At 35.6% G+C, this 13,927-nt stretch overlaps 1 protein-coding gene and 1 pseudogene across 1 annotated transcript; both read left to right on the top strand.

Annotated features, from left to right (window-relative positions):
- Window positions 1–1,449: 1,449 nt before the first annotated feature.
- LOC116032872 (E3 ubiquitin-protein ligase MIEL1) lies at window positions 1,450–5,343 on the top strand. Its single transcript, XM_031275615.1, has 11 exons — window positions 1,450–1,841; window positions 2,292–2,379; window positions 2,591–2,647; window positions 2,739–2,771; window positions 2,861–2,938; window positions 3,078–3,121; window positions 3,212–3,252; window positions 3,477–3,559; window positions 3,652–3,743; window positions 3,866–3,935; window positions 4,865–5,343. The coding sequence occupies exons 1-11, from the start codon at window positions 1,792–1,794 to the stop codon at window positions 5,033–5,035; spliced, it is 807 nt and encodes a 268-aa protein (XP_031131475.1). The 5' UTR covers window positions 1,450–1,791; the 3' UTR covers window positions 5,036–5,343.
- Window positions 5,344–5,939: 596 nt separating this feature from the next.
- LOC116012711 lies at window positions 5,940–8,783 on the top strand (annotated as a pseudogene).
- The last annotated feature ends 5,144 nt before the right edge of the window (window positions 8,784–13,927 follow it).

Here is a 13,927-nt window from a genome sequence, read left to right on the forward strand (position 1 = left end):
ATGGACTAATCTGGATCGGCCAACTAAGCCATTACACGTGGGTGACCCCACTTTGCCTGTGGTTATGGGCCCCTCCATGATGGTTGCAAAGAACGCCATTCATCACACCACCTTTGCGTGTTGTCCTGTACCAACAATTTATTTTTTATTTTTTTAATACGGAGTACATTTAAATTTCAATAAATAAGATAATGCACAAATTATTATTACAATTAATTATATTATAATCTTTTGTCAAATACCTTGTGCTCAATTGACACTTTTGTGTCTCTTATTGAGAGTATGTTAGAAATTGAATCCCGAAATAGATAGAGAAAGTATATTAATAGATATATATTACATTATAATAGAGTCGACAATATTCAAAAATATATATAGACTATCATATACTCCGTATTTTACTTCAGTTAAAACATTATTGTTATTGACATTTATATATGTATTGGACATGTCTTTAAAACAAATGTTATCATCATTTTATTAAAGTGTATTATATTATTTATATCAAATTTTTAATTATTTATATGTTGGGTGTTATGAGAATCATGAGATGATGTATATTTCTTTTAACTTATTCATAGACTCAAACACGATTACTCTCTTAGTGGAGTTCTATTGTACACTCAATGAGAAAATATGTGATCTAATAAAATAGATAAATAACATATACTCGTTAACATTTTAAAAATATTACGTATCTACCTATAATAGTTGATTGTATTACTAAAATGGGAAAGTTGGTTTGGTCTGTGTTGAGCATAAAACTTAGAGGGTAAGCAAAGATATTCAATTTTGTTATAACGTAGATGATATTTATTGACTTAATTAGCAAGAGATCATATACAATGTTTGAGGTCTATTTAGTGCATGAAGTAATTACGTCACCCAATCATAAGACAGTTTAAATTTGGCAAATAACAAGTTGTAACAAAATCACACACGCTACAAAATGAACCTATCTTCAAATTGTGTATGAAGATAAGTGACGTAATAATTACACATTAATAAAGAAAGCGTGTTTCAGAAGTGTATCATATATAGGTTACACCCTTCCAAATAATAAAAAAAATATATAAAGAAAGCGTGAAAACACATGTCAACCACAAAATATTATAAGTGGTTGAACTTGCCACATAAACAATGAATTTAAGCCATTTTTAAAATCAACTTTTCCATATTCACAACAATATCCTTTACAATTTTTTTTTAATTCTTGTATTTTTATCAGATAAAAAACTCAACACATGATAGTACTCTAATTTATGTCTGGTAGTTGTATTAATTATAATAATACAAAAATGCCATAACTTTATATTTATATATTGTAATAAAGTAAACCAATTTAATAATATTTCTTACAATTTACTCCGTGCATTATTACAAAAAAATAATATTTATTGAGAGATTTGGTTTCAGTCTTGGCATTCCTATTTGTGAATGAAGCGGCGCCTGCTCTTTCGTCCCCACTTCTCGCCTTATCCTCTCTCCCATCTGGATCTACCAATGGAGTTTCCATATATAGTAACATTAACTATGGTCAAATTATTTAATAATTTCCAATTTTGGTGGTGCCGAGGGCCTGAGAAGGGGGGTTGAGATAATAAATGGGCGTATATATAAGAGGCCAGTGTCCACTTGACAGGGATGCCACTTTTCTCTCGATAAGGAACTTTGGGTTTTGTGCAGCAATCCCATTCTTCCCCCCCAAATCGAAATCTCGTCTTCCTTCCCTTCTCCTCCAGCGCCTACCCTCCTTTCTCCGTGGAAGTGTGGTGTAGGTGCCTGCACAGAATGGAAGGATCATCTGATGATCGGCTTGGATTTGGGAAGATGGGATATGGGTAACGCCCCATTCCCCCAATCTTGATATTATTATGGTCTATAGATTGATGGATAATTGGGTTATCTTGTTTTAAATGTTTTAAATCGAGATGCAAGATTGTGATCTGTGTATATATTTATGTGTTGCTGTGAATAAAGTTTGCATTTTGTGTCTGTTTTTATTGATATTACGTCCATGGTTTAAAGAATTTGCTTAATGATGGTGATCTGATGAGAATTCTATGATTTGGTGAGTAATTTGGTTAGGTGTGTTTTGATGTGTAGTATCTATAGATTCAAGTTTGAATCTTCAGCTGTTTGTTTGTCAGATTGGTCTTAGTATGGTGAGGGACATTTATATTTGTTCTGTTGGATGTGGGGTTCCCTTAGAATTTAAAGATAAAATCTTAGGCCCTTTTGCCTTGAGGAATGGAACATACTAATTGTTTTCTGATTTCTTGACTTGTTAGGTGCCAACATTATAGGAGAAGGTGCAAGATTAGAGCGCCTTGCTGTAATGAAGTCTATGGTTGTCGTCACTGTCATAATGAAGAAGCGGTATACTTTTTGATTCTCTGTGTTTTATTTGTTGGCTTTAGATGCATGTTTAGTTTGATCGATATTGATTTGTTCGGTTTTCTATGGGTTGGCTCCATAAGATTTCTTTAATTCTTTAGGAATGATTGCTGTTGTGTGGTAATTAACTAACTTCTTTTGATTTAATTGATGTTTTATGATTATGATATTTTCCGTTTGCTTGCTTCATCAGAGCATGTTGCGCAATCCTTTTGATAGGCATGAGCTCAACCGGCATGAGGTCAAGCAAGTATGTCTACCACAAGTTTTCCTGCCGTTTATCTCTGTCCTTCCTGTTTATGATCTTCTTATTAATATACCTGAATATTATGGCTTTTCAGGTGATATGTTCCGTTTGCGATACAGAGCAGCCAGTATGTTTCTCTTGACTTGACTGTATATGGCTTTCTACTATGGTGTAAATTTGATTGTTTCCATGCGTATGATTCTGTCTGTTGTCCAGGTGGCTCAAGTTTGCACAAACTGCGGTGTCAAAATGGGAGAATACTTTTGTAATATTTGTAATTTCTTTGATGATGATGTAAGTGACAAGCATGCCTTGTATCTTTTTCTGTGGTGTTGTAAATAAAACGTTATAATGCAAACATTACAAATCTATATATTTAGATGTAGATTTAGATCTTCTGTTTCAAATGCTTATCTAGACTCACTTGCTGCAGGTCGAGAAAGGGCAGTTTCATTGTGATGATTGTGGAATATGCAGGTCAGTGAAAAATATGATTGTACTGTTTATCTAGAAGATGCACTGATGTTTTAGATTTTACTGATACGAGTTCATTGATCATTATTCTAGGGTTGGAGGTCGGGAAAACTTCTTTCATTGCAACAAATGTGGTATGTATCATAGTTTGCAATTACTGAGATGTGAGACTATTATGGTTGATCTATTAAACTATGAAGTTTTCTCACAATATTGACGGATCTCTTTGGTCATCTTCTTTGTTTCTTTGGTCATCTTCTTTGTTTCTTAAAGCAATAAGACGTGCAACTTGATATATTTCACTTCTTTGTTAGAAATGTTTAGAATATAGTGGGTTTTATTGAGTGTGTTTCTGCAGGCTCTTGTTATGCAATTAGTCTGCGTAACAATCACTCTTGTGTGGAGAACTCCATGCGGCATCACTGCCCCATTTGTTATGAGGTATGTTTTGTAGTTTTGTCATCCATTTACAAATGAACAGAAGAAGGTATTGAGTGTATCGTGTTCTAATTCTCCCGTGTTGAAACTGACAGTACCTCTTTGATTCCCTGAAAGACACAACAGTTATGAAATGTGGGCACACGATGCATTATGAGTGTTTTTACGAGATGATAAAGCGTGATAAGTAATGATTCTGTCTTGTAAATTATCTTTTGTTATGTATTATGAATTTGTAGGCACACCATTACGAGTGTACCCTTTGGAAAATTTCTACCTTTATTGACTCTCACTGGTTGTGACACTCAGGTACTGCTGCCCAATATGTTCAAAGTCAATCATCGACATGTCCAGCATTTGGAAAGAAATGGATGAAGAGGTATGTACCGAACTGATGCAAATTAAAACCTAGGCATTTCACTACTCTAAAATTGAGACCATAATTCAAATTTTCTGCAGTTGTTTTCTGTTTGGCTTTGTTTATCAACGAGCGTTTACCCTTACTTGCTGCTCATATCTTTTGCCCTTGCACTTCTTATTGAGCATCCGATTCAATTTTGTCGAGAATTTTACTCTGTTACTTCATTCTCTGTTTGTGCATACCTTTTCCAAATTGATCCAAGTCATGAGTGTCAAGCTTTCTTACTTCATTCTCTATTTGTGTATTAGTCATTATCTCAGTATCAGTGTATCATTGCTTTCTCCCCCAATGGCCTATCTGAACTTGTTTTCTAATTTTGAGCCACGAGGGAAACCCGTAGCCACTGCCTGAGGGTGGGCATTGGGTAAATCCCGCCTTTGACTCTAGCCTGCAAAGGATCACAACGAGTTAAATCAACCTAGGTTGCCCATAGCTGGTTCAAACCAAGAAGGTCAATAGGCTGCTCCCACTAAGAATCAAATTTGTAACCAAGAAGGCCAATAGTCTGGGACTTGAATTTGTAGTCTTGTGGTTATCAAGAATTGGTCAGGGTTGCCCCCAACCTGTTTTCTAATTTGGTTGATGAGGAAAATCCGCAGACACTACCAGGGTGTACACTGGATAAATCCTCACATTTGACCTTAGCCAGCAAAGAATCTCAAAGAAGTAAGCCAACCTAGGTTGCCCATATCTAACCAGCTCAAACCAAGAAGGTTAATAGGTAGCTCTCGCTCTTACTTGTAACTTTGTGGTTATCAAATCAACAGTCTGACCAGTTTGGCTAGGGTTTCCCCCATCCTGTTTTATAATTTGTTACACTCGGAAAGTGTTCTGCAATTTCATTGTTTCCATCTGATACACATGTGTCAATATTGGGTGCTCTACAGATAGAACAGACTGCCATGCCTGATGATTACAGAGACAGAAAGGTTTGGATTCTATGCAATGACTGCAACGACACCACCGAAGTATTGTTCCATATAATCGGGCAGAAATGTCGCCACTGTCAATCATACAATACTCGCACAATTGCTCCTCCCGTGCTCCCCGATCCCTAGCAGCAGCTGCAGCAGCACTTGTTTGATCGGCTATGAATTTTGACAGCTTTGGACGCCGCTGCCATGGATGTATACAAAACCCAGAAAAAAGTTAAAGAAGGCTTTTGGTTGGGATCTTAATTGAATCCCCATTGCATCACAGCAATTCATCTTTAACTCTGCAGTGATTCGTGCTGCAGAAGCGTTTGTAACATAATATTTTGTTTGCCAATCATTGAAAAAAACAAATTTCAACTCACTCCTTGTGCTGGAAAAGTGGAATGTTATGAAATAAAACTATAAAAAAAAGTTGTCATTCATTTCAACCATTGTGATGTCTTATATTTACTTTTTATTCATCACTTGGTTAGCCGTAATTTGGTTAATTTATATGCATTTTCTTGTTGGATGGAGTTTTTGGTTGGCTGGTAAAAAGAAATTACTATGCCATTTGGACTAACATTATTGCATTTACTGTAATTCTTCAATTTTTCATATTCTCTAAACTTTTTCTACTTTTTCATTTGACCAAATTTTATTTTTAGTCTTCTTCTATTGTTGCATTATCATATTGACTGCGTCTCTTTTGAGAACTTTTGCATATGCAATTGAGTTGGAAAAAATTGTACGGATTTGTTGGAAATTCATATATGGATGAAATTTCCACAATCATCGTCTTACTAATCAGAGGAAGACATTTCAAATGAAGTTGTAAAATCCGTCGCCCCAGTCTTTACTCCATTAAACTAATTCAAGTCTTCTAAACTCTCCAAGTCCTCAGTTGACCGACTAGTTCGTATTCTGGTAGGTATTCAATTCGGTCCTTCAGCCGGCCTGCACTCCATATAATACTAATAATGAAAACACCATTTCCATATTCAATATATATATTAATCCAACCTTACACTGCTAGCTTTTTACTGTAATGGATTTCATTGTTTTTACCATTCACACCTACAGTGTTGTTTTGTGGATCACATTTCTTACCGCGGCTGCGCCGGCGGCATCAAATATTGATTTGGAAGCGTCGTCGCTGGGCAGGTGGAATCTCCGGGCTATGAAGCTCAAAACGGTTAATGAAAACCAAAACAAGACTCAAGATTCTATCTGCGTCACAGCTCTGGTTGTTGCACTTGCATTCTTCGTCATCGTCAGTTGTGGACTCCTGTTTATGTGTCGTCACAGGTATTACATTAGCTCAATTAAATTTTTTTACCTGTCTCAATTCGGTTGTACAAACATCCTTAGGCTCGAACATGTGATCTTTTTGTCTTAGTACTATAGACTTCCTACTGAAGGAGTCAATATCGCATTTTTCACTGAGACTCGAATCCACCTTCGTCCATATAGAAGGACAATCGAGTGTCACTAGACTTGACAACATGTGACCGTTTTGAAATAATAATAATATCATCAAATTACAAGGTATTTAACTTAATAAACTATGATATTTACACTAAACGTATACATTATTCAATATATGTAAACTTTTTTTTTTTTTTCAAATTCTAACTAAAAATAATTAATATATTTACACTATAATATACTCCATATATAATAGTTATAATTATTTTTTTTTTATAAAAAATATTTTATTTTATAATAAATTTATTAAAATTTTATTTACAAATTTAATAAAATTTACTAAAAATTAATTTACCTATAAATTCCGTGTATACTTTGTTTCACCTCACCCATAAAACAAAGAATAAACTTAAGTGTTGAGTAAATCACTAAATTTCACCTAGTTCGTTCAGGTCATCAGACTTATTGGTTTGGAGATTATTGGACTATTTTTTCAATTTTATGTTTAAATTTTTTTGTCTCAATTCAAAATTTTTTCAATTTTGTCAGGCCAATTCATCAGTTTTGAGCTAAGATTTACCTGGTGGCAGGTTTAAGAATACAGATTTGGAGCAGGGAAGGGTGAACCTAGGACTCCTGTTTCTATGTCGTCCCAGGTTGAAGAAGACAAACGTGGAGCAGAGCCATGGCGACATGCTGAAGATACTGAACTACGATGGGAAGATCGCCTACAACGACATCCTTCGAGCCACAGAAAATTTCGACCCCAGCTACTGCATCGGAGCCGGGAGCTGCGGAAGCGTGTACAGGGCGCAATTACCCAACGGGAAAGTGGTGGCCATCAAGAAACTCCACGAGGATCACGAAGGCAGTGTTCCAGAACACGACACGAGCCTCAGAAACGAGGCCCGGGTGTTGTCGGAAATAAGGCACAGGAATATACTCAAACTTTTGGGGTTTTGTCTGCATGATAAGTGCATGTTCCTGGTTTATGAGTACATGGAAAGGGGGAGCCTGTTTTGTGTGCTGAGAGATGGGGATGGAGCTAAGAAACTGAATTGAAGTAGGAGGGTGAATGTGGTGAAAGGCATTTCAAGTGCTTTGGGTTACTTGCACCATGGTTGCAGCCCACCGGTTGTTCATGGGGACATTTCCACCAAAAATGTTTTGATCAACTCGGAGTTTGAGGCTTTTGTCTCTGATTTTGGCACTGCTAGGCTGCTCAGCCCTAATTCTTCACATCAAATTGTGTTGGCAGGCACTTATGGTTACATTGCACCAGGTACTTTTATTTAACCATTTACAAGTTGAGTTGAGTTGAGTTAGTATAGTCCAAATTTGTTGATTCCATTAAAAAAAAATCAGAATTTAGGCTCCGCTAAACTTTAAATTTTGGGCTTACTAGTTACCACTACACCAAAAGTTGTTCAAGAATTCGGGACTCAAACACGTAACTTGGCTGCAATACCACTTATAAAGAATCAAGTGCTTACTACTACGTTAAAAGCTATAGCTCACAGCGGACTCACAATTTATTTCATTATATGCCCCCACTACATTTTCAAGAGGCAGATTTGACTTTTCACTGGTCCCCACCTAACAATTTCCCTATTCACCGGCATCCGCCCAACATGATCAACACACATTTTTAATCCTATTTTTACACACACAAAATTGTATTAATAACATTGGAGTTTGGAATTGACTCATTGTGTGCAGAAGTGCATAGTTTAGTGTTTAGTCTCTAAGTTAGATTGATTCGATTTACCTTCTCAAGGACAGTGGGCCTAGAGAGCCGGTTCATGTGGTCAAATGATATAACATAGCGAAGCTGGAAAACTTGGGTTATTAAAAAAAATTGTACTCCGTATTTGTAAGCATTTACAACCAAATATTAACAAAACTCAATCGACTAGGATTTATTTCATTGTGATCCTTAATTATTCACTAGCTATGGCTACAAGGTGGGCTCCAATGTGATGATCCTTTACATTGATTAAACATCTTTCTTGATTAGATGAGTATGTAGACCTTAAAGTTGGAAGAGCATGCATTTACTAAGTTGCTTCATCATTGTATTTGTTGATGCAGAACTAACTTTTTCTACAATCAACACCGAAAAATGTGATGTTTATAGCTTTGGAGTCGTGGTACTAGAAATAATGTTAGGAAAATATCCGGACGAACTTATTTCATCGTTATCATCAAGATGTTACGAACAAATATTGCTAAAGGATTCACTTGATCCCCGATTGCCTCCTCCTAATTCAGTGGTTGCTCCAGATGTGATTCTTATGATGGCACTTGCATTGGCATGTTTACACCCCAACCCAAAATCCAGGCCAACAATGCAACAAGTTTCTGAAAAGATTTTCACCAGCAAGCTACTTTTAGAAATGCCCCTACACAATATTAGAATGAGCCAATTAATGAGTACTGGAGTGTATTAAACAATTCCGACTCATTTTATAAGAAAATGTAAAGAGTTAATTCCATTTTTGGTTATAGATTTATAGGTGATAGTATACTTTTAGTTTGTTAGTATTGTTGTGACATGATTATTCTTAGTTCTCCGTCAACAAAATCGTTGAAATTCACTTTGTATAAAAATGATCAAAATGACTTTGTATTTAATCACACTAACTGTTTTGTTGATAAAAGACCAAATGTTAGAAAGGAATATCAATATGGTACTCCTTAATTTGTATCAACAGTGGCTTCCTTGTGTGTCACTTGGTGAGAAATATTGCTTTAATTTGAGTTTTTCGCACTTTTGGTTCCACGATTATAATGGCACTATCAGGATTGTTCCACGACTTTCAAACCTTACAATCTACGTCCACGACTATTATTTTTGTAGTAAAAATGGTCCTTCCGGCCTATTTTCCGTCAATTTCTGGCCGGAGAAAAAATTACCCCTTTCAAACAGGGGTAAAAATGACATTTCAATTGCTGAAAGGGTAACTCAGACCATTATCTGTTCCAGCACCTCTTTCTCTCTATGAACTATGAATCAAAATCCTTTTTTTTTTTTTTTTTTTTCTTTGAGCCAGAAACATACAACTTAAAACATCGAGAGTGTTTGTAGTTACACTGCTTTTGCTTCTTTAATTTGAATTACTATTTCACTAGCACTTTGCCTAAGCCAAACTCTTGGTGATTCGTAGTATTGCCAGATTTATTTTTTCTGGTTTCAGTCCTCGTTAAACGAACTCGATCGGCGACCGTGTAAAGAAGAAAACCCCGCTTTTGGTCGCCACCCGTAGCAGGTCTCGACCATCGTCACTCAATTGCTACCGTGGCTTGCCGCTGCTATCTCCCCGCCTACAGGCGGCGCTTCGTCAGTCACTGCTCCTTCCTTCGGGCGGCACTGGTAACTCAACTCAATATTTGAGAGTTGAGAGTGAACTGAATAGCTCAAATGTACTTAAGGCCGAACTGACCAAACTGCTTTGCAAAGTAGAGTAGCTCAGGCTTCGAAAGCATCCCAATATTTGCAGACAGTTTTCAAGCTCCCAGTATTTGCAATTATAGATGCATAAACTAAATGCTAAATTATATCCATGGTATCATTGCAAGATAATAAGTAATTACAATGCCACGACCGTATGACTGAATTAGAATGGGGAAAAGCCAATCTATCTAAATCGCAAAGTAGATTAACTTCGGCTTCGAGAACATTCCAATGCTTCCGGTGATGGGGTTTTCGGCTTCAATGACTTCGACAATCACACTGGCCAGGCAGTCCCAGGGAGCTTTGGCGGGCCGGCATCCAGAGTAATATTGATCAACACGTTGTGGACTGGCACCGGCATTCTCTACGATGCCAATCGCCGGAAGAGGCTCTCCATTCTTGTCTTGTCGGCGCGCATTCGGGACTCTTCGATGACCGGCTTCGCTTCATCTTCATCTTCGTGATTTCCTCGCAGTCATCCTCAGTCAGCAATGGAAATGTCATTTTTACCCCTCCCTGCTTGAAAGGGGTAATTGTTTCTCCGGTGAGAAATTGACGGAAAATGAACGGGAAGGATCATTTTTACTACAAAAACAATAGTCGTGGACGTAGATTGTAAGGTTTGAAAGTCGTGGAACAATTCTGATAGTGCCACTATAGTCGTGGGACCAAAAGTGCGAAAAACTCCTTTAATTTCTAGAGCGTGTTTTTTGATTTCACATTTTTACAAGCATGTTTCTTGAGATCTCTACAAGTTTCCATTGACATATGACATGATAATTTAAGGTCATATCACACTACACTTTATGAGAGTAACACATATATAATATATAGACTTAATCAAAATAATAATATTTCATCACAACTTTGGCCAAGGCTACTTCCAATTTAATTGAGAGGCCGGTCAGAGCACTACTTAAGATTTGTAACAAAAGGTAACATCAAAAGGTAATATCTCTCAGTGAAAGATAATTTTATAAGTGTAGTCAAACTTATTTAATTAGGAATTTTAAATTTTTTTTAAGGAAGAAGTTATTATTACCCTTAATATATTATCAAGACTTAAAATGTAATCATAAATATTAGCTATTTTTAATCTTTAGGACAATCTACCCCTATTGGCCAGCGATCTCTTCTACCACTAATAATACCTACTTGTTGTTGACTTTTGTCCAAGTGTTGGCATGTGTATATGGATTTTCTTCACCGGTATAGTTTGATTGTTACCTTATTTCCTATATTCTAACTTATGGCTCATTGAGATAATGACAACACCACTACAATTGTAATTATTTATTTGATAAAAAAAATAATGCAAATATTTTTAGTGCAATCATATCAAGGATAACATATCAATATATCATATCAAATCTTAAAATAAAATACTACGAACACATGCATCATATGGGAATATGGTATTAACAGTAGTTTTCTGATATTAGATATATTCCCTACAAAAATAAATAAATAAATTAGTTTTAAATCTCTCTATTATTATTATTATTATTATTATTATTAATGAAGAAAACTCGCACATCGTGTAGTAACATACAAATCACACATATATAAGAGATAAATTGTATTAAGAAAGCTTTGTTACATGTTCCCCTTCATGGCTTCATTACTAAATCAAGAAGAATTATGATAGATATTAGATTTTAAAAATGATTTTTTTAATATATTATATTGATGAACTGTTATATTATATCTCATGAGTCATGACCAACGAAAATTATAAATTATATTTTTAATTAGTAAGAAAGACAATGTATCGAGTCTCACTAGCGGTAGTACGTGTACGTGACCTCTCAAAGTGAGGGGATTCCTTGTAAGCAGTAAACAAATGTATAGTTTCTGTGTTCAACTGAGTTATCATGATTTACATCCTCACAAATGCATGCTCTGTCCGGCCGGGATGTGAGGGCCTTTGGGTTGGGGCTCAATCTTTTAGGAAGAAACTTTTGATTTTCATTATATTATATTGATATATTAGAACTCTGCACTGCACCCACATTGAATAAAAATCTGGGGCAAAATATTTTACCAAAGATTTTATCATTGGAGATAAGTAATAAAACTCTTTTCATTCATTTATTTATCATGAATTGATCAGATCGGGCGCTAAAAAATGAATATATTTATTATATTATCACATCAAATAGTAAATGATTTTAATTAAGAAAAAAATTTCTTGAAAGATATGATGTGACAATAAACTTGAAATGAGCAAGTAAATACGGAGCAAATATTTGCTTGAGTGTGGAACTAATTTAATACAAATGATGAACTTATGATTAGTGCAAGAATGCAAGACTATGGATGTTTAAAAAGTGACAAAACTGCCAAAAAGGGTCACCCGATAGCGCTCCATATAAGAGAGAGTGGGTTCAAATCTCAATGGAGGCAGTATTAACTCTTTATGCTTCATTTGGTCATCGTAACAGAGTCAAGCTTTGCGTTTCATAATTATGCACCTAAATAAATTTCACATTACAATTTCAGATAAAATTATCATGCCAATAATTTTTGTTTTTAATTTTACAATTAGTTCTAAAACTATAACGTTTAAATTGATCGAATTTCATACCTACAATTAAATTAAACAAACACATATAATACAAAATCCTCTCGAGTAATACAATATTCTAAGTCTATAACAAAGTACGTGTTTTGACAAGTAGAAAATTGGGCAAAAGAAAATGAAATGAAATGAGAATTTTGAAGAATGTGGTTCATATATTAACTAAAAGTCGTCTAATTGATAATTATGTTGCACATATATTATTTACTCATAACCAGTCCTTATACCGTGGACCATGGTCCACAATGCATTGTGCACCATGGATCATGGTTGATACTGCAGTTGTGTTGAAAGGATATTGTAGTTGTGTTGAAAGGATACTGCACTTGTGTTGAAAAGGAACTGCAGTTGTGCGGAACAGAGGCCATGTCATTCATCTGAAACTGCAGTTGTGTTGAACGGATACTGCAATTGCGTTGAAAAGATATTGCAGCTGTGTTGAAAAGATACTGCAACTGTGTTGAACAGATGAACGACCTCTGTTCCGTGCAACTGCAGTTTCCTTTCAACACAACTACAATATCTTTTCAACACAACTGCAGTATCCGTTCAACACAACTGTAGTATCAGTTATGATCATGGTCCACAATATAATTTGCGACACTCGATTGCATCTCCACATGGCCACATGGAAGAGGGTGAGTTCAAGCCTCAACACTGTGGGAGCAACTTCTCAAAGTCAATGTTTAATTTACAAATCCTTAAATTTGAAAAATTTTAGGGTGTGTTTGGTTGGTGGGTTTAGGCATAATGAATGAGTATAAAAGTGATTGTTTGTGTTTGGTTGATAGATTTTGTAAATGCTACTATGGGTTTGGAATACCCCATTAATGAGAAAACCCATACCCTTATGAAATAAGGGCTTCATCTCCCTTCCTCCTTTCTTCTCCAACTATTAATAATCATTCCAATTCCACTCAACTACCAAACATGCTAAATATTTTCACCAAAACCCATTACCATTACCAAGTATTTGATACCCATTCCGATTCCGATTCCCATGTGCAAACCAAACGCACCCTTAATTCATTCCAATCAAACTCTGAAATTTTTTTCCCTTTATGGGATTAAGTGGAACAACATTGCAATCCGTCTCTACCAATCACCCAATTAGTGCATTTGTCTTTGATGTCTTTTTGTCAAATACCATTTTCTTTTCTGTATTCCTTTTTTTCTTTAACGCATTAAAATGATCAAAAGATTAGTGGGGTTAAGAAAAGCACAGATAACTACTACAATAAGACTAGGCGAGCCAGTATACATTATTCTTCACAGATATATACTCATCCATCTTTTTCAATTGCTGCTCACCAAAATGATAGGTTTAGGCCGATGTGTGATGCAGTACGTCGCCGTTTGTTGTTAAACAATCGTAAATTAATCGTCGTCGTCCGTTTTGTTGGGGCGACCGATGTGCGGATGAAATTAAAGTGTCTAATTCCACAAGACGTGCAAGTGGGGAGAAGATAAATTGGTTATGTATATTTTCCATCCGCATCTAAAATGAAAAATATCAGACTAGCTATAGAGCAAACTCTGCAACAAGTCTCTTTGTTGCACTGTTCCCTCTAAC

Source organism: Ipomoea triloba, chromosome 1 (genome assembly GCF_003576645.1).
Source record: "Ipomoea triloba cultivar NCNSP0323 chromosome 1, ASM357664v1".
Taxonomy (NCBI): Eukaryota; Viridiplantae; Streptophyta; class Magnoliopsida; order Solanales; family Convolvulaceae; genus Ipomoea; species Ipomoea triloba.

What these genes read in the sequence shown, in the direction of transcription:
- LOC116032872 (XM_031275615.1), top strand. Translation starts at nt 1,792, where the DNA reads ATGGAAGGATCATCTGATGATCGGCTTGGATTTGGGAAGATGGGATAT. An exon ending in ACTGTCATAATGAAGAAGCG is followed by an intron (nt 2,380 to 2,590) that starts GTATACTTTTTG and finishes TTGCTTCATCAG; the next exon opens with AGCATGTTGCGCAATCCTTT. An exon ending in GATGATTGTGGAATATGCAG is followed by an intron (nt 3,122 to 3,211) that starts GTCAGTGAAAAA and finishes TCATTATTCTAG; the next exon opens with GGTTGGAGGTCGGGAAAACT.